The 20,368-nt window shown below is 41.7% G+C and overlaps 1 protein-coding gene across 2 annotated transcripts in view; it reads left to right on the top strand.

The window, feature by feature from the left end:
• Positions 1-20,368, top strand: part of tbxas1 (thromboxane A synthase 1 (platelet)) — a 157,983-nt gene that overhangs the window by 64,518 nt on the left and 73,097 nt on the right. For both annotated transcript variants that reach the window (XM_043708955.1, XM_043708954.1), the window contains 3 exons: positions 4,324-4,412; positions 10,273-10,421; positions 12,252-12,382. In XM_043708955.1, coding sequence (XP_043564890.1) covers positions 4,324-4,412; positions 10,273-10,421; positions 12,252-12,382 — 369 coding nt within the window. The remainder of the gene's footprint in view (positions 1-4,323; positions 4,413-10,272; positions 10,422-12,251; positions 12,383-20,368) is intronic.

The raw sequence follows: 20,368 nt of genomic DNA, 5'->3' as shown, positions 1-20,368 counted from the left end.
GCTATTGCACAAAATACAGAGGCATGGGATTGAGGGTGATTTAGCAGTTTGGATCAGAAATTGGCTAGCTGAAAGAAAGTGGTGGTTAATAGAAAATGTTCAGCCTGGAGTTCAGTTACTAGTGCTGTACCACAAGGATCTGTTTTGGAACTACTGCTGTTTGTAGTTTTTATAAATATACAAACTGCTGTTTGTCATTTTTATAAGTGACCTGGAAGAGGGCGTAGAAGGATAGGTTAGTAAATTTGCGGATGACACTAAGGTCGGTGGAGTTGTGGATAGTGCAGAAGGATGTTGTAGATTACAGAAAGACATAGATAAACTGCAGAGCTGAGCTGAGAGGTGGCAAATGGAGTTTAATGTGGAAAATGATGAGATGATTCTCTTTGGAAAGAGCAACAGGAATAAAGAGTACTGGGCTAGTGGTAAGATTCCTGGCAGTGTAGATGAGCAGAGAGATCTCGCTGTCCACGTACATAGATTCCTGAAAGTTGCCTCTCCGGTTGATTGGGTTGTTAAGAGGGTATACGGTGTGTTAGCTTTTATTGATAGAGGTATTGAGTTTTGGAGCCACGCAGTCACGTTGCAGCTATAGAAAACTCTGGTGCGGCTGCATTTGGAGTATTGCATGCAGTTCTAGTCACCACATTATAGGGAGGATGTGGAAGCTTTGGAAAGAGTTTAGAGACGATTTACTAGGATGTTGCCTGGTATGGAGAGAAGGTCTTATGAGGAAAGGCTGAGGGATTTGAAGGTGTTTTCATAAGAGAGAAGAATGTTGAGAGATAACTTAATTGAGAGTTAGATAGGTTTGACAGTGAGAGCCTTGAATGGCAATGGCTATCACGAGGGGACATAGCTTTAAATTGAGGGGTGGATAGATATAGGACATATGTTAGAGGTAGTTCCTTTACTCAGAGAGTAGTCAGGGCGTGGAATGCCCTGCCTGCAACAGTAATAGACTCGCCAACTTTAAGGGTATTTATATAGTCTTTGGATAAACATGTGGGCGAAAATGGAATAGTGTAGGTTAAATAGGCTTCAGATTGGTTTCACAGGTCGGCGCAACATCGAGGGCCAAAGAGCCTTTACTCAGAGAGTAGTCAGGGCGTGGAATGCCCTGCCTGCAACAGTAATAGACTCGCCAACTTTAAGGGTATTTATATAGTCTTTGGATAAACATATGGGCGAAAATGGAATAGTGTAGGTTAAATAGGCTTCAGATTGGTTTCACAGGCCGGCGCAACATCGAGGGCCAAAGAGCCTGTACTGCGCTGTAATGTTCTATGTTCTATCCACAAAAATGACCCTGAGCTTCCAGTTGCCTGCCACTTCAACACACTATCATGTTCTGTAACCGACATCTCTTTCTCAGGCTTGTTACAGTGCTTCAGCGAAACTCAGCACATGCTGGAATGACAACACCTCATTTTCCACTTGGGAGCCCTGCAGCCTTCTGGACTCAATATCGAGTTCAACAACTTCTGGGTTTGAGCTTCTCCCATGTCCTTACCCCAGCCCCCACATATCAGACATTGTTATTACATGGGCTGCTACCACAAACAACCTATTGACAGCTGCTAATGCTCCCCATTAGCAGGTCTTTAGTTTTCCAGGCTGACCATTACCCATTCTTTTTTCTGTTTTTTCTCTATCTGACTGGGCTCTATCTCCACCCAGCATTTACTCCCCTTACCCCACAGTAATTTCTGTTTTCAATTGTGTTTGAACACATTTATGATTTGTCAGTCAAATAGCTCCTTCATAATTCACAAAGATCATCGTAGATTGTTCTACCTTAGTTTATCAGTGATCATATCTAAACCAGTGCTGAGAAGAACAGAAGCATCAAGTGCGTGAAAAAACCTTCAGATGTCCTTTGAAGTAACATGTCGTCAGTCTTGGACATGTATTTTCATTTTTTCACTGTGGCTGATTGTTTTTGAAAATGTGTACTGAGTATATTCAAGTGCTGCAAAACTGGGCTTAGTACCTGTTCTTAGGATGCTATTGGAGCCATTTTTGTACGAATTTAGTGTCCACAGTTTGTGTACAGTCTTCCAGCATGTTCAACAACTGCAAAATGTTTCCCATCATTGAATATGTATTTATTGTGATCTCACAGTCAGCGTATGATGCCAGTGAACTCCTATTGACCTGATTCTGGTCACGTTGATTTCATTCTCTCCCATTTATCTATTCCTTCATTAGATGAGCTATCAGGTCAAAGCAAAAGGTGATTGTTTGACGATAAGCACTATCGTATTAGGGCTGCATGGTGGCCCAGTGGTTAGCACTGCTGCCTCGCAGTGCCAGGGACCCAGGTTCGACTCCACCCTCGGGCGACTATCTGTGTGGAGTTTACATGTTCTCCATGTATCTGTGTGGGTTTCCTCCCACAGTCCCAGGATGTGCAGGTTAGATAGGTTTGCTGTGCTAAATTGTCCATAGTGTCAAGGGATGAACTGATTGGGTAGGTTAGCCATGAGAAATGTGTGGTTATGAGGTTAGGGTGGGATGCTATTAAGATGGTCGGTGCAAACTCTTGCTGAATAGCCTCTTGCTGCACTGTAGGGATTCCATGATTCTCTTACAACATGTATACAGTGATAATCTTGCTGTCATGAGAATCATCATCATGCAGTAGTGCATGCTTACAGAATTTGCAAAATGTAAGACAAAGGAGCTTGTAGGATGAGGGAAAAATCAAATGGGAGAAGTATTAGGTCAGAACAAACTTTCACTTTCAGTAGTTTCAGCTTTTCCACTTATCACGGTCTTGTTTGAGCAAACAGCAATGATGGTCAATGTCATCTACTCTGTATGAGTGAGGGAGGAAATGTAGCTAAGCCTGACCCCTAATGGTTAGGTGCTACTGCATCTGACTATGGCCAGCTTTTCTTGCGAGAGAGAGGAAGTGTGGTAGAAGGTGATTGACTGATATGTCTGCCACAGTTGAACTCGCAGTGTGTGTCAGGTGTGAGAGATAAGTGGGAGCCATGTACCAGTGTGAAGATAAGGTGAGGCTATCAATGATGAATTCAGGTCGTGCTTCATAACAAGAGGAGGCGAATGGGGTGAAATGATACTTTCATTTTTAAGAACATGTTTTATAAAGATACATTTACTGATCTTTATTACTCAGGAAAAATAACTGAATATTTTACAGCACCAGACGTAGATCTGTGACAATTACCATTCACCGCCTCTGTACTCCATATCACCTGTGTAGAACGCCTCCAGAGCCCTTGTAGATGGAGGATCTCTCTGGTAGCAAATCCTCCAACAAGGCTGTCAGTGCTGCATTGGAGGTCATTGCCCCAGTTTTCTGTTCTTCTCTTTGCTAATAAACTCTTCACCTGTCATTTTCCAGCAGGCAGAATACACCTTCCTTCTGTGTCCCTGACGTGTAATACAGCCAGCCAACCTTGTGCTCAGTTCTGAGTCACACAACACCATCATTTAAACTAGCAAGCAGCACAAAAGGTTCACATAGCAGTGCTACAATCACTGTGATTGTGATTCCTGCACCCAATCACCAGTTGAAGTCAGTGTTTCACTGCATACTTTCTGATATGAGAAGAGTTGGTATTATATCATCAAGGTGAGTAATGGAGTTTTAGTTGAAGCTGAGGAAGTGAATCTTCTGCCTTGTAGTTTAACTCAGAGCTAAATGCATTCTTTCTCTAAAGTTTTAACATTTAAAATTCAGAGAATGCATCCGTATATACTTTTCATGCCCTCAGAATATCCCAAATAAAGATCTTTTAAAGTGTAATTGCTGTTGTAATGTGGGAAATGTGACAGCCAAAAATCGCATGCAGCAAGTTGGCGCACACGGCAATGGTTTAATGGTTAGATAGTCTTTCTTTTTTGTGATGTTCATAGCTAATTCACCAAGAGTCAGCCGTATGTTTGGTTCAAGTACTGCTATGGGATCTTTAAAGTTCACTTGAAAGAGAAGGCAGTTGAATGTCTTATGAAGGACTTTTGCCCGAAATGTCGATTTTCCTGCTCTTTGGATGCTGCCTGACCTGCTGTGCTTTTCCAACACCACTCTCTTGACTCTAATCTCCAGCATCTGCATTCCTCACTTTCGCCTAATTGAATACCTTATTTGAGAGACAGCATATCTGACAGTGCAGCACACCTTTGGTATTGCACTGAAGTATCAGTTTAAAGTAAGTTTCTGGAGGGGTGTTGAATTATTTCCCTGACAATGGAGGATTCGAAATTGCACTTAACAATTCCAATGACAGCAATGGACACAGTTTATACTGCAATAAATATTCTCCCATAATTGTCAAGCTGTTTTTCTTTCAGATGTGCCCATTAATTAACCAGGCGACAGACACACTGATGGAAAATCTGAAGGCTCATGCAGACTCCGGCGAGGGTTTTGATATCTATCGGTAAGCAGTTGGCATCCAGCAACAATGAAATTTGGATGACAAACGTAGGCAGTGGCTTACTGAATGCGTGCAAGTTTGTCTATCATGGGCAAGAAAACGTTAGAGCTGAAAAATGTGTTGCTGAAAAAGCGCAGCAGGTCAGGCAGCATCCAAGGAGCAGGAGAATCGACGTTTCGGGCATTAGCCCTTCTTCAGGAATGAAGAAGGGCTTATACCCGAAACGTCGATTCTCCTGCTCCTTGGATGCTGCCTGACCTGCTGCGCTTTTCCAGCATCTGCAATTCTCACTTTTTCCCAAGAAAAAGTTAACGTTGTCTGACACGAATTGCGAAAGAAAAATATCTAAAGGATAGAAGGTAAATGATGGGGATGGACACATCTGCAGATTTGAACAATTACCTTTGAGATACAGGAGGAAATTTACATAATATGTCAAATAAATAATAATTCTATGGCAAATTTCCTCCTCGAGGCCAAACCCCCTCTATCAGTCTGATGACCACAGGTGATTGAAAGTATGGTTTTGAAGTATGTTGCTGTTCCTTCACAGTCACTTGATAAAAATCATGGAAGTCTCTAACAGAGTTTTACATGTTCCCAAACGAAATGGACAGAGGGGGTTCAAGAAAGTACGTCATCATTACTTTCAAGAGGGCCGTTAGCAATGGACAATAAAGGCCATCTGTGTCAGCAATATCTGCATCTCAAAACTGATTAAAGAAAATGGAGTAAACTTGTGTAAATGGTGAGCTAGAAGAAAGTGAGGACTGCAGATGCTGGAGATCAGAGCTGAAAATGTGTTGCTGGAAAAGCGCAGCAGGTCAGGCAGCATCCAAGGAGCAGGAGAATCGACGTTTCGGGCATGAGCCTTTCTTCAGGAATGAGGAAAGTGTGCCAAGCAGGCTAAGATAAAAGGTAGGGAGGAGGGACTTGGGGGAGGGGCGTTGGAAATGCGATAGGTGAGGGGCGTTGGAAATGCGATAGGTGAGGGGCGTTGGAAATGCGATAGGTGAGGGGCGTTGGAAATGCGATAGGTGAGGGGCGTTGGAAATGCGATAGGTGAGGGGCGTTGGAAATGCGATAGGTGAGGGGCGTTGGAAATGCGATAGGTGAGGGGCGTTGGAAATGCGATAGGTGAGGGGCGTTGGAAATGCGATAGGTGAGGGGCGTTGGAAATGCGATAGGTGAGGGGCGTTGGAAATGCGATAGGTGAGGGGCGTTGGAAATGCGATAGGTGAGGGGCGTTGGAAATGCGATAGGTGAGGGGCGTTGGAAATGCGATAGGTGAGGGGCGTTGGAAATGCGATAGGTGAGGGGCGTTGGAAATGCGATAGGTGGAAGGAAGGAAACTGGAGAAATCTGTGTTCATCCCTTGTGGTTGGAGGGTTCCTAGGCGGAAGATGAGGCGCTCTTCCTCCAACCGTTGTGTTGCTATGGTCTTGGCGATGGAGGGGTCCAGGGACCTGCATGTCCTTGGTGGAGTGGGAGGGGGAGTTGAAGTGTTGTGTCACGGGGTGGTTGGGTTGGTTGGTCTGGGTGTCCCAGAGGTTTTCTCTGAAATGTTCCGCAATTAGGCGGCCTGTCTCCCCAATATAGAGGAGTCCACGTCGGGTGCAGCGGATGCAGTAAATGATGTGTGTGGAGGTGCAGGTGAATTTGTGGCGGATATGGAAGGATCCCTTGGGGCCTTGGAGGGAAGTAAGGGGGGAGGTGTGGGCGCAAGTTTTGCATTTCTTGCGGTTGCAGGGGAAGGTGCCGGGAGTGGAGGTTGGGTTTGTGGGGAGTGTGGACCTGACGAGGGAGTCACGGAGGGAGTGGTCTTTTCGGAACGCTGATCGGGGACGGGAGGGAAATATATCCCTGGTGGTGGGGTTCATTTGGAGGTGGCGGAAATGACGACGGATGATACGATGTATCTGGAGGTTGGTGGGGTGGTAGATGAGGACCAGTGGGGTTCTGTTCTGGTGGCGATTGGAGGAGCGGGGCTCAAGGGCGGAGGAGCGGGAAGTGGAGCAGATACGGTGGAGAGTATCGTCAATCACGTCTGGGGGGTAAATGGTGAGCTAATCAGCTTTATGTTCAGAATTTCCCAAAATGTTTGCTGACAATGTCAGATGACTGTAATTCTGTGAGGAGGGAGGAAAGGGCAAAAAAGTTGTGTATGCCTTTGTCTCTGAAAAGGTAAATTGCATTAAAATTCTTTGCTTAAATCATCATAAGCAGCAAAGGAAAGATTTAAACGGAATTAAGATAAACTACAATTTGTGCACTAGCCAGAAAGAACATACATTTGGGGAAAATAGGAAGGTGAAAGGGTCAGTAAAATTCAGAGACAACTGGATAAGTATTTGAAGAGTGAACAAATGAGGAAAGCTACTGTTAGATAGACAGATGGGTTGTAATGGTCGCTTCACATTTAGGTGAATGGCTCTCTCTCTTTCTCTCTCTCTCTCTCACTTCATTTTTTAAATTATTTCCTCTGAGAGATTCCCAGGATTTCATATAGTCACCTATTTTCATCATTCATTGTAGCACTGTTTGCTTATTTTTTGTAGTGATCTTCAATTTTTGAATCCTTAAAAGAACACAGTCGTAGAATTAACATAGCTCTTCCCTAAATGAACATGGTATCGAATTAATGTCCCCTTGCTTAAACACACTATAAATTAACATTGCCCCCCGCAACTTAATACACGGTAGAATTTATATTTCCCCTCCCTAAACAGAAACTGTGTAGAATTAATATTTCCCCTCCCTAAATGAATGCAGTATAGAATTAACATCACCCCTCCCTAAATGAATATGATACAGAATTAGCATTGCTGGTCTGTAATGTTACCCCTCTTTATATGAACACAGTTCAGTTTATCATGTTCCTCCCTAAATAAATAGTAGAGAATTCACAGAACCACCTCCCCAAGTGAACTCTGCAAAATTCACAGAGCCCTAAGTGAAAATATAGAATAACACTGACACTCCCTAAATGAACACCGGAGGAAATCAACAAGTGCCTTCTGAAATGAGAACAGCACTGAATAAGTAGTAGCCTTTTCTAAAGAGCACAGTATGGCATTGGCCTTCTTTCATTGAACAGTACAGAAATAACATTGCTAAAATGAGCACCATACAGAATAACCTCTTCTTAAAACACATGTCAAACGTGAGGGAAGATGTTTCATGTTACAGAGAGTGTGTCAGAGTATAAGCATTGGGTGGGAGGTGGCCAGTTAAGTCTGAGGTAGTAGAGTGTAGGTTATTGGACTTACTCTGACAGACTGGAAATGGTCATAAAAGCTTCTTGCTGAGTTGTTGCACAGACCTGTTCGTCCTGGAGATGGCACTGACCAAGTGGTAGTTTCCAATCAGGATGGCATGGATGTACATAGAGTCCTCTGCCAGTGCTCTGGGAAACAGACTACTCACTTCTCAACATCCCTATTCATAAGGGCCTCTAGGTCTCTCTCAGAGATGTGTGGTGTCAGCTTCCCTTTCTGTGCCAACTCTCCTTACCAGGATAACTTCCTGCTGATAGAACTACTGTAGATGCACAGCCCCAAGGGATTCTGGTCTTATGGAGGACCCCTGCTAAGCAGAGAGTTCCTCCATGAATTGTGCATGGTAAGATGGGATGGAAATAGGATCTCAAGGACCCAAGTGGGAATTAAAGCAAAGTTTGTTAAGATACAGTGAGAAAACTCACTCAGCCTTGTTACGAAATCACTCCACCAATTTCGATGTGACCTGCACTTAGCCAAAAAATTGTAATATTTTGCCTACTGTACCAAAAAAAGTAATGTTATCACATATGCATCAATTAGCTTCACTTGCTTTTTTTCCAAACAGTCAAAAATGAAAAGGTGTGGTCTTTACAGATCCAAAAGAAGATTTGTGCATAGTGACTGAGGCACTAAATGAGCATTTTACATTTGTCTTCACCAAAGACAGAGTCTGAGCGAAAGCAAAGGTACTTGACATTGTAGATAAGTTAAAAATTGATAATGAGCTATTAGGAAGGCTGACTGTACTTATAGTTGTTAAGTCACTAAGATCAGAAAAGATATGTTTGGAGGATGCTGAGGGAAGGGTTGAAACTGTGGAGACAGTAGCTACAATCTTTCAATCCTGCTTAGATCCAGGAGTAGCAGAGGACTGGAGAACTATAGATATTACAGCCTTGTTAGTAAAGGATGTAATTATAAGTCTCGGAATAACAGATCTTTCAGCCTAACGTCAGTTGTGGGGGAAGCATTAGAAGTGGTGAACTGGACCAAAATTACGTTATTTGAACAAATGTGGCTCAGTTAAAGAAAACTGAGCTGGATCTGTTAAAACATAAATCATATTTAACTAACTTGCTGAAGATTTGATGAGGTGACAGAAAAGTTTGCTGAGAGTTGTGCGGTTGAGTGGTGTCCGTGGACTTCTGAAAGGTGTTTGATAAAGAGCTGCATAACATACCAGCCAGTAAGATTAAAGCTCATGGAATAAAAGGGATAGCGTTGGCATGGATACAAAATTGCCTGGTCACAGAAACAGAATAACAGTGAACGGTTGTTTTTCAGGTTAGAGAGGGATATACATTGGGGTTTCCCAGGATTGACACTAGGACAATTGCTTTTAAGGGACTTGGGGATAGCAGGGCTGGTTACAAAATCAGTAAGAAAGGCAGAACAAGATGTTGTTTTTTTATACTTAAGGCATTTTGTGAATTGGATTATCCCCTCTTACCTGTAAATTGAGTCTAGAATGGATAAAATAAGACCATAACCTGGAATTTCAAACTTAACCTACCATTCTAACCCATGCTACCTCTCCCGGTTGGAAGTATGTTGAATCATGAACCTGCACACATCATGCACCTGCACACATGTTCTCTGACATTATGGGGTCACCATTATAAAAAAAGACAAGGGAGAATTTACATTTCATCCCTTTTTGCTTATTTTCATTGTTTCAGAAGGATTTGGAAGCCTGTGGAAACCCCAACATATAACCTAGGGGAACTCGGCTGTGGAATTGGTAACATTTTGATCATTGTTTAAAAGATCTTTGACAGTGTTCCCTCATATTTCCATGTCCTCTCCATCCCTTTGTCTCTTTTGTTTTGTAAAGGTAATAGAAACCTGGAACAATCTTGCTGTGATGTCACAGAGCTGCACATCACTGGGTATAAAAACAACAGTGTGGAGTAGTTGGAACTTTGAGGAAGGAGCGCTCTGATAGACACAGCAGAATGTGACTCTTTAAAAGAGACCCTGTGAGCAAATGGCTCTGAACAAACAAATGTAGATTAGCATTTAATTGATATGTCAGAACCCGTTACATGATTGTCATGTTGGATACTGTTTAGTTTAAATTTTATTCCAAAATTTAATACAGTAGTATTGTTTTTTAGAATAAGCCTGAACATAGTCGTGACATTGTCTTCTTGACTGGAGAGTTAATTCAGAGATATAAAATAGCCTTAAATGTTTGCTGCTGCTTATCGACTGCTTGCCTTTTAATCTGTTTTCACGTTAGCTAACTCTGTCTTCATAATTTTGCATCTGCGTTTATTGAACTTTACAACACTACTTTCAGACCCAGGTTGTTCACCCTCAAACTGAATGTGAAGTTCAATAGATTGTGTTCACTCTTCTCTGGAGAACTGTGAGATCAATAATTAATCCTCTCAAATTACTCACTGCTGGATTTAAACCAGCTTGTTATATGGTTGATGCTGGATAAGAACAGCCATTTTGAGGATGAGATGGTCCTGCAGCAGTTACTTGGTTTTGTGGGTCTTATCCATTTCCAATACTTCATGCAAAAGGGGAGCAATGTGTGGCCTATTACTAACATTTATTCCATTTCTGTACAGGTACTATGGCTGCTTTTCCATGGATGTTGTTGCCAGTGTCGCATTTGGTACACAGGTCGACTCCCAGAAGAACCCTGATGATCCATTTGTCAAGCATGCAAAGATGATCTTTAATATAAATTTCTTCAAACCACTTATTTTCCTCAGCAGTAAGTGTTCAGCACTTCTATTGTTCCTCTGCCATGTTTCATTTCTTCAGCCATAGCACTGGACTAATAATACTGGTCTGGACTAATAATACTGGTCTGGACTAATAATACTGGTCTGGACTAATGATCTGGAGAATGTGTATTTTTGTCTCACTATGGCAGTTTGAGAACTGAATTGAGTTGAAAAACCTGGAAATAGAACAATGATATCTATAAACTAAGACAACAAATTAGGTGGGTTATCATAAAAATCTAGCTAGTTCACCAATATGGAAATAAAACTTGCCAATCTTACCTAGTCTGGCCAGTGTGACTGTGGTCCAGCAGCCCTATGAATTGCTTCTAAGATAAATTCAACATGTTTCTTTTAGTTAAAAATCACACACTCGCTTTCAGAGCACCGCTCCGACTATCGCCTGATGAAGGAGCAGCGCTCTGAAAGCGAATGTGCTTCCAATTAAACCTGTTGGACTATAACCTGGTGTTGTGTGATTTTTAACTTTGTACACCCCAGTCCAACACCGGCATCTCCAAATCATGCTTCTTTTAAGTATTTGCAAAGCTTCTGAAACTTAGGTTTTGCATTTATGAGTTACTAAAATAATCCCTCAAAAGCCACATGTACCAGCAAGCCTATGTTGTAGTTTGCTGTCCTCACCGGAATTTTCCTTTTTATGCAAATGCATTATTACTGTGCTCTGAAACATAACCTGACAAAGGCAGTCCCATGGCTGGTTGGTGGTTCCTACTCTGATTTGATTTGATTTTGTTTTATTATTGTCACATTTACCCAGGTACAGTGAAAAGCTTTGTTTTGCATACAGTACAGGCAGACCATACTCTGCAAAGTAATAGAACAGAGAGACGAAGACAGGTGTTACGGCTGCAGAGAAGGTGCACAAAGAGCAAGGTCGACTTTAGATTTTAAATTTGAGAGGTCCATTCAGAAGTCTTAATAACAGCGGGGAAGAAGCCATTCTTGAAACTGTTGTTACGTGAGTTTAAGCTTTTATATCTTCCACCCGATGAAAGAGGTTAGAAGAGATTATAATCACAGTGGAGGGGTCTTTGATTATGTTGGCTGGCTTTCCCAGGCAGCAGGAGGTTTAGATGGAGTCAGCGGATGAAAGGTTGGCTTGTGCGATGGACTGGGCTGTATTCACAACTCTCTGTTGTTTCTTATGGTCCACGGCAAAGCAGTTGCTATACCAAGCCATGGTGCATCCAGATAGAGTGCTTTGTATGGTGCATGTATGAAAACTGGTAAGAGCCTTTATGGACATACCGAATTTCCTTAGCCTCCTGAGGAAGTAGAGGCAATGTTGTGACTTCTTGACCACCACATCAATGTAGGTGCACCCTTCCCCCTCTCTCACCCAGCCCTCTATCTTTAACCACTTATTCTTCCTCCCATCCAGGAGTGTGCTGAGAGTGCAGGGAGCAAGTCAGCATAAGTTCACCAACCGCAACTGAACTGAAAGTGTGGACTTAAAAATCTATTGCAAAATTTGTTCTGATGTTCCATTAAAGCTTTTCATTAAAGCTGCTCATTGCAGCCCACAACTGCTCACAGTTTCTAATGATATTTAATGACAACGTTTTGTTCTCATCATTTATACATAGGTATATACAAAGTTACTAGAATTTCTATCCCATCTTTATTTCTTGGCATTTGCTTCTAAAGGGCTTGCTTTGGGTTCAAGGGCTGCCAGTATCAATGGTACTATAGACGTGGGGAGTTGTGGTGGAGGGGTGGTGAAGTGGGGGTGTGGAGGAGTGGAGAAAGCAATCCCTGACATATGATTTATGATGACATTTCTTCTGTTTCAGTAATATTTCCCTCCATTGTGATGCCTATCCGGTTTTTGCTGCCTCGTACATCCACGAGCAAGGTGAATGCCTTCTTTGTCAGAGTGATTAAAGATATTATAGCACAGAGGGATCAGCAGCCTTCAGATCAGGTAATCTCCAGTAAGGCAAATTTCCGCTTCTCTTCATCTGGTCATGTACCATTTCAAGCTGTGGCTTTGGAGCCATTGGTAACCATTCATGTAATAGTCAAGCTTGGTTAAGAGAATTAAATCTTTTCACTTTTGTCTGGGCTCACATGCAAATCTAATTGGAAAGCAGGAGCAGTGGGAGATCATTTGTGTCCTTGTCCACCATTCAGATATCCATATTCCTGACTCCATTTTTCTGCTTTGATTCCATATCCTTAGTCCTCTAGCATGGCAAATATCTATCAATCTCAGTCTTGCTGAAAAAAATCAACCAGCCCACATTTGCAAAATGTACAACACAGAGTTCAATATTGGATGTGATTCTGTGATTAGACCACATTTGCTAAATAATCCTGAATGTGTAAAGAATTAGGCTAGTGATCAATTTAGCACATTTAGGTAGACTCGCAATGTGGCACACTTAAGTAGACTGAAAGCTACACAGGCTCTTGTTTGTAGCAAAGCATGCAAGGTGCACCCATTTCAGTTAAAACAAAAGGTGACAACTGTCATTTGGTTTGTTTCTCATGGCAATACCTTGACCAATCAAAGTCAACCCATCTGGTTTAAGATTTAAATAACGCTTGGCTGTTGACCATCATCATTCACCAGTGTATTCTCCATGGCAGTGCTTGTACCAATCAGGTTCCACTTGCCAACCAATTTGCACAACCTCTCATATGGTACAAATATTGTTTTCTCTTTACTCGCGAATTGTGCAACATGAAAAGCTTCAACAAATGTGCCTTTTTTTTAGCAGTACTCGACTTTTGTACTACTAAACAATTGTTTGAATCTCAGTTTTGCAATCACTCAATTTGCTCCTGAATTCACAGCTTTCAGAGGAAGAGATATAAAGATTCCACTAGTCTTTGTGCAAAAGAAGAATCTTGACACCATCCCAAATAACATTCATCCAATACTAAGATTACATCTCCTTGTTCTGGGCTTATCTGCTACAGGAAATAGTTTCTCTCGACCTTTCAAGTTGTTTAATCATCTTAAACTCCTTAATTAGATAATCCTTTAATCTTGTACAATTAGGGACATACAGAAGCTTATTCATTGAATCCATCCTCGTTTCATGGAGCTCTGGAGATATTTTTGTGAAAGTAATGGTCCTTGCTGAGGTGAGGTGCCCAAAGCTGAATGTAGTGCTCTAGATAAGGATGAACCAGAGATTTATGTCCCGTAGCACAGTTTCCTTCATATTTGTTCTTTGGTTGTGGGTGCTGCTGGTCCATCTGTAGTTGCCCTTGAATGGTGGTGGTGAGCCATCTGAATGAACTGCTGCAGTCCATCTGGTGCAGGTATACTGCAGTGTAGTTGCACCCTAGGGTTTAGACCCAACACAAAGAAAGAACAGCAATTATTGTTCCAAATATGTGACTTGGAAGACGTGGTCTCATGTGTCTACTGGCCTGTTCCTCTAGATAGTAGAGATTGTGTGTTTGGAAGATAGTGTTGAGGTCTTGGTGAGTTGATTCAGTGCTTCTTGTAGGTAGTACAGGATGCTGCAACTCCACACTATGGTAGGGAGGAATGGTGTCAGACTGTAGTATCTTTTGGTGTTGCTGGAGCTGAATATATCCAGGTAAGTGTAAAGTATTGGCATCACAATCCTGACTTGTGCTTTGTAGATAATGGACTGGCATTGGGGAGTCAAGAGGTGAGTTCACCACAGAATTCCTAGTCTCTGATCTTCTCTTGTAACCACAGTATTTATATAGGTGGTCTAGTTCAGCCTTTGACCAGTGCTAATCCCTAAAAGTTGATGATAGGAATGGTAAGGCCATCAGTGAGAGGTGGTTAGATTCTGTAGTTGGAGATGGTTATCGCAGTGAGCAACACTTGCTGCTTATCCTAAACCTGAATGTTGATCAAGTCTTGCTGCCTGTGGTCACAAATTGCTTCAATATTTGAGGTGTCTTCCAGATTTTTGTATTCCACCTCCCTTTTTCATCAATCCAAATGTAATGAGATGGTCCTGTTTCTGCTGGCCGAAGGTGAAATGAGCTTGGGCACTCTCAATGCATTCAACACTAAGGAGAGCCCTGTAGCACAAAGCCACAACAGGTGTTTCATTGTTTGTGAGAAGATTTGTAGCTCTGGTGCTCGTTGTTGTGGTTCTGTTCGCCGAGCTGGGAATTTGTGTTGCAGACGTTTTGTCCCCTGTCTAGGTGGACGACTTGGACCTGGACCCAATATACCGACCACTGCAACTGACAGCTGGAACTGACAACCGGAAGCGGCAGATTCAAACCACTACAAATGCCGGAGGAAAGATCACAGAAGTGCTTCACAGGAGTCTCCCAAGCACTGAGGATGTCACCTAGACAGGGGACGAAACATCTGCAACACAAATTCCCAGCTCGGCGAACAGAACCACAACAGGTGTTTCATTGTTCTCCTGCAGTATTGTTAACATCGCCAGGGACCAAGAATTTAACAACTTAGTTTGTGCAATAGTGCCCTGATAGTCAGGCAGGAGTTTGAAGGAGACTTAAGTGAAGTGAAATGAAGGCTGAATAAGTGACATGCAGAAAATTTGTTTCAAGTGGAAATTCAGTGCAAAGGGGTAACAGAAATGACTTAATTAGCAAGTAGTAAACTTCCTGGAGTGAGGAGTGAATAGGAGCAACTAAAAGACATGAATCGAGAGGCTGAACTGCAGTAAGACTAGCACCTGAGTGATGTCACAAACCATAGCATGATGTGAGTACAGTGAAAGAAGCTGACCAGTGAGTAGGATTGGTGAATATTCCTAATCTTTAAAGTAAGAATATAATCAGGGGTTAGATACTGTTCTCTGTGGCTTTGCTACCTGCCTGGAGCTAGGGTTAAGAGATCACTTTGAGAAGAGCTTGGAGGGAGAGGGGACGAATCCTGTAATCGCTATCCACATTGGCATCAATGACGTTAGTACAACTGGAATGGATGTAACTCTGGAAGAATTTGAACAGTTCAGAGCTAAATTAAAAAGTGGAATCTTCAAGGTATTAATCTAGGGATTACTACCTGAGTTGCAGGCCAACTGGAATAGACTAAATAAAGGCAAGGAGTTAAATGCGTGGCTCAAAAATTGGTGTGGGATTCAGTTCATGGGGCACTGGCAAAACTACTGCACTAGAAGGGAGCTGTTGTGGTCTGACAGTCTTTAGTGAACTGAGCTGGGACCACTCTGCTGGCAAATTAAATAACGAGGGCTGTAGGGAGGGGCTTTAAACCAATTCTGGAGGGGGGTTGGGGCATTGGGGAAGAGAAATGTAAGGTTACAAAGCAAGAGAATATGGCAGCATTGTAAGGCAGCTATTTAAATATCAATATTGAGTGAAACATGAAGGGACTGAGTATATAAACATTGAGAAACAACAGCAAATAGGATTGGAGTGGGGGGGGGGGAATGTGGTAAATAGGCAAAACTAATGGCTCTTTACTTGAATGCACATACACACAAAACAAAATGAATGAATTAATGGCACAAATAGAGATTAATGAGTGTGATTTTATAGCCATTAAGAAGACATGGTTGCAATGTGATCAAAACTGGGAACTAAACATTGAGGTGTGTGTGACTTTTCAAAAGGACAGGCAGGAAGTAAAGAATGGTGGAGTTGCTTTGTTAATACGGGGTTGGTTGGGGGAGGGATTATAATACATATGATGCCAATAAATGATGTTGGATCAGAAATGTAGAATCCATTTGGGTGAAGGTAAGAAATATTATGGTGAAGAAGACACTGGTAGGAGTAGTCTATGTGCTCCCTAACAGTAGTTAGACAGGAGGACAAAGAATAAATCAGGAGATAATGAGGGCATGTAACCAGTACAGCACTTTAATGATGGATGCTTTAATCTTTATGGATCTTGGGAAAGATGGGTTAGCAGAGGTAACCACGAGGAAGAATTCATAGCGTGTTTTTGGGACAGAACAATATGTTGTGGATCCAACCAGAAATCAGGCTATTATGGATCTGGTAATATATAATGAGGCGGTTTTAATAAATTATCTCAGAGTAAAAGACTCCATAGGAAACAGTGAGCATACCCAGGGTAGAATTTAGCATTCAGTTTGAGAGTGAGAAACATGGGTTGGAGGCAACTGTACTAAACTTAAATAAGGGTAACTACAAAGGAATGAGGACAGCGCTAGCTGGAATGGATTGGGAAATTAGTTTAGCAGCAAAGACAGTTTAGGAACAATGGCATGCATTTAAGACAATAATACAAGGATGCAAAATTTATGTTGCAGTTATACAAAACCCTAGATGGACCCCACTTGGAGTACTATGAGCAGACCTGGCACCACACCTTGGGAAGGATATCTTGACCTTGGAGGGAGTACAGTGTCGCTTTACAAGAATAATACCTTGACTTCAGGGGTTATGTGGAGAAATTAGACAAATTAGGTCTGTTTTCTCTAGAATTTAGCAAGTTAAATGGTGATTTGGCCAAAGTCTTCAAGGTATTATCAGAAAAATACATGGTAGATAAACTATTTCCACCGGTTGGCAATTCTAGAACTGGGGGCATAGTCTGAAAATTAGGTCTAGACCGTTCGGGAGAGGTGTTAGGAAGCACTTCTACACACAAAGGTTTGGAACTCTCTTCCACAAACTGGAGTTCATGCTGGAACAGTTAAATTTAAATGTAAGATTTTTGTTTTGTTAAGCAATTGTTTTAAGAGATGTGGACAAAAGATAGATATATAGAGTTAGGCCACAGATCATCCATGATCTCATTAAATGGTGGAAGACTCAAGAGGGTAATGATCTATCCCTGTTCCTATGTTCCTATCGCTCACAACAAATATATATTCCCATGTGAAAGGAAAGATTCTGGAAAGGGATAAGCCAACCATGTTTAGCCACAGAAGCTATAGAAGGAATCAAATTAAATGAAAAATCATGTAATGTGACAAGTACAAGTGGTAAGCCAAGGTTTGGGAAGTTATTAAAAAAACTGAAGGTGACCAACAAAATTATAAAGTGGGAGAAGAAAAGCTTTGACGGTAAATGTTCAAGTAATATCAAGCGGAGCTTCTTTAAATATATAAAGAGGGGGAAAGACAGGCCAAAGTGAATGTAGGCCCTTTAGAAAATAAAGCTGGGGAAATAAGAATGGCATCCAGGAAATAATCATAGAATTCCTACTGTGTGCAAACAGGCCATTTGGCCCAACAAGTCCAGACCAACCTTCCGAAGAGTATCCCATCCAGATCCATTCCCCAACATTTCCCATGACTAATGCAGCTAACCTACACATCCCTGGACACTATGGGCAATTTAGCATGACCACTTCACCTAACCTGTACATTTTTGGACTGTGGAAGGAAACCGGAGACCCTGGAGGAAACCCATGCAGGCACAAGGAGAATGTGCAAACTCTACACAGACAGTCACCGGAATAAAACTCCTAGTGCTGTGAGGCAGCAATGCCATTTGGAGGGGTTGAATAAATATTTTTCATCAGTCTTCACAGTAGAAGATACTGATAGCGTTACAAAATTGCTAAATAATCAAGGGGAAAAGGAGGAGAGGAAATAAATACACTAAGTTATTATGAGAGGAAAAGTGCAAGGGAAACTAATGGGGCCAAATGCCAATACATCCCCAGGATCTGATGCGATGCATCTTGGATTAGTAAAAGAAATAGCTACAGAGATTGTGAATGCACTGGTAATAACCTTCCAAGAATCTTTAAATTCTGCCCCAAAGGATTGGAAAATTGCCAATGTAGCACATTTATTTAAAATGGAAAGGAGACAAAAAACACAGGTAATTGTCGTTCATTTAACTTAACATCTGTGGAGAGCCTTAATGTCTATAAAAAGCCTGCAACAGCAGAGCATTTAGGAATACACAATATGATCAAGCAGAATCAGCAAGGCTTCGAGAAGGAGAAATCATGCCTGACAAATTTCCTCGAAGTCTTTGAGAAAGTAACAAGCAGGATAAAGGGGAATCATTGTATATGTATGCAATACTTTTGGATTTCCAGAAAGCGTTTGATAATGCTTGACACACTAAGCCACTTAATAAGATAAAAGCCTATGGTGTTGGAGGTAGGATGTTGACATGGATAGAGGATTAACTGTCTATTTGAAGGCAGAGTGTTGGGTAAGGGGAGCATTTTCAGGATGGCAACCTTAAACTACTGGAATACCATAAGGATCAGTGCTGGGACAATCATTATTTACAATGTATTTTCAAAACTTGGATAAGGAAAGCAAATGTACTAAAGCCAAGTTTGCAGATAGGTGGGATTGCTGATCAGGAGGAGAAAGTGAGGTCTGCAGATGCTGGAGATCAGAGCTGGAAATGTGTTGCTGGAAAACGCAGCAGGTCAGGCAGCATCCAGGGAACAGGAGAATCGACGTTTCGGGCATAAGCCCTTGATCACACAAAGAGTCCACAGAGGGGTAGAGACAGGCTCAGCAAATAGAAGGAATTGTAACATGGGAAAATGTGAGATTATGCACTTTGATATTAAGAATGTAAGAGCTGAATATGATTTAAGTGGAGACCAGCTGCAGAAAGCTACAAAGTGATTTGGGAGTTCTCATGCATAAATCGCACAATTTTCACATCCAAGTTTAATTGGTATCACGGATAACAAGTTGAATATTGGCCTTTATTTCAAAGCGAAAGGAGAGCAAAAATATGCAAGTTTTTCTAAAATTATACAAGGCATTTGTCAGAACAAAGCTGGAATATTGTGGACTATTTTGACCTCCTTATTGAAGGAAAGAGAAAATAGCATTGGATACAGTCTAGAGAATATTCATTTGAGTGATCCTGGGCTTGGGAGGATCTGTTTTATGAGAAGAGGTTGAGTAGGGTGGGCCTGTACTCATTGCAGTTTAGAAGAATGAGAGGCAACTTAATTTAAACATGCAAGATTCTTCGGGATCTTGGAAGGGTAGTACGGAAAGATTGTTCCCCCGTGGTACCAGAGGGCATAATCTCAGAATAAAGTGTTGCCCATTCAAGGCAGAGGGGAGCTGTCGAGGTTGGATCATTAAGTACAAAGGAACCTTGATTATCTGGTATTTGATTATCTGAATATTGGATTATCCGGCAAGATCGCAAAGTCCCGATGCTTGGCTCAACTATGTTATCCGGCATTCGATCACCCGAAATTCCACTAACCAAACGAAGGTTCCTCTGTATATTCAAAATCTGAAATAGACAGATTTTTTAATCATTAAGGAAATCAAGAGTGTTTGGGAATTATCAGGAAAATGGAGTTGAGGATTATCACATTTGCCACGGTCTCATTGATTGATGGAGCAGACCCAATGGACTGAATGGCCTTGTTCAGTTCCTATGCCATATGGTTAGATTCCTAATTCTATTGGAATGCTGGCAGTTTCCCGGAATTGGATTTGAGTGCTGACTCCAGATGTTTGAGAGATTGGGGATTTAAGCTTCCTGCTGTGGGATGCTCAGAACTTCATACCAGAGGCCGGTTCAGGGCGCAGAATGGTCAATATCCCAAATATGCAGGAATGGTATATTACAGCTAATTTACGGAAGCTTTATTAAGGCTCATTTCTAATTTAGTGATATCTGCTTCCCCAGGAGTGTAGAGAAGTGCTCCAGTTGTTATCCCTGTTCCAATCAAAATTTGTGAGGAAGGACAGCTCGGTTAAATCTTAATTTTTTTTTTGTCAGTTGAATATGACCTTGAGAGACGAAACCATGATTAAAAATAACTGTGATGGACATCTATATGCATTACTATATGGTAATGAAATGAATGATAGTCTGTACAGGCTGCATATGTTGAAAATGCTAATCTTTAGCCATAGCACATATAAAAATGTCTCAAACATTATTAGCTCTGTGCGGCAGGTTGTTAGATGGATAGTGGCCCGTATTACACGATGTCAAATCCCTCATTATCCCTCCCCCATCGTTGGTTTATTTCAGTTAAATTATACTA

Source organism: Chiloscyllium plagiosum, chromosome 19, assembly GCF_004010195.1.
Source record: "Chiloscyllium plagiosum isolate BGI_BamShark_2017 chromosome 19, ASM401019v2, whole genome shotgun sequence".
NCBI classification, from domain to species: Eukaryota; Metazoa; Chordata; class Chondrichthyes; order Orectolobiformes; family Hemiscylliidae; genus Chiloscyllium; species Chiloscyllium plagiosum.
The sequence above is the reverse complement of the archived record's forward strand: the minus strand, read 5'-3'. Positions and strand labels throughout refer to the sequence as shown.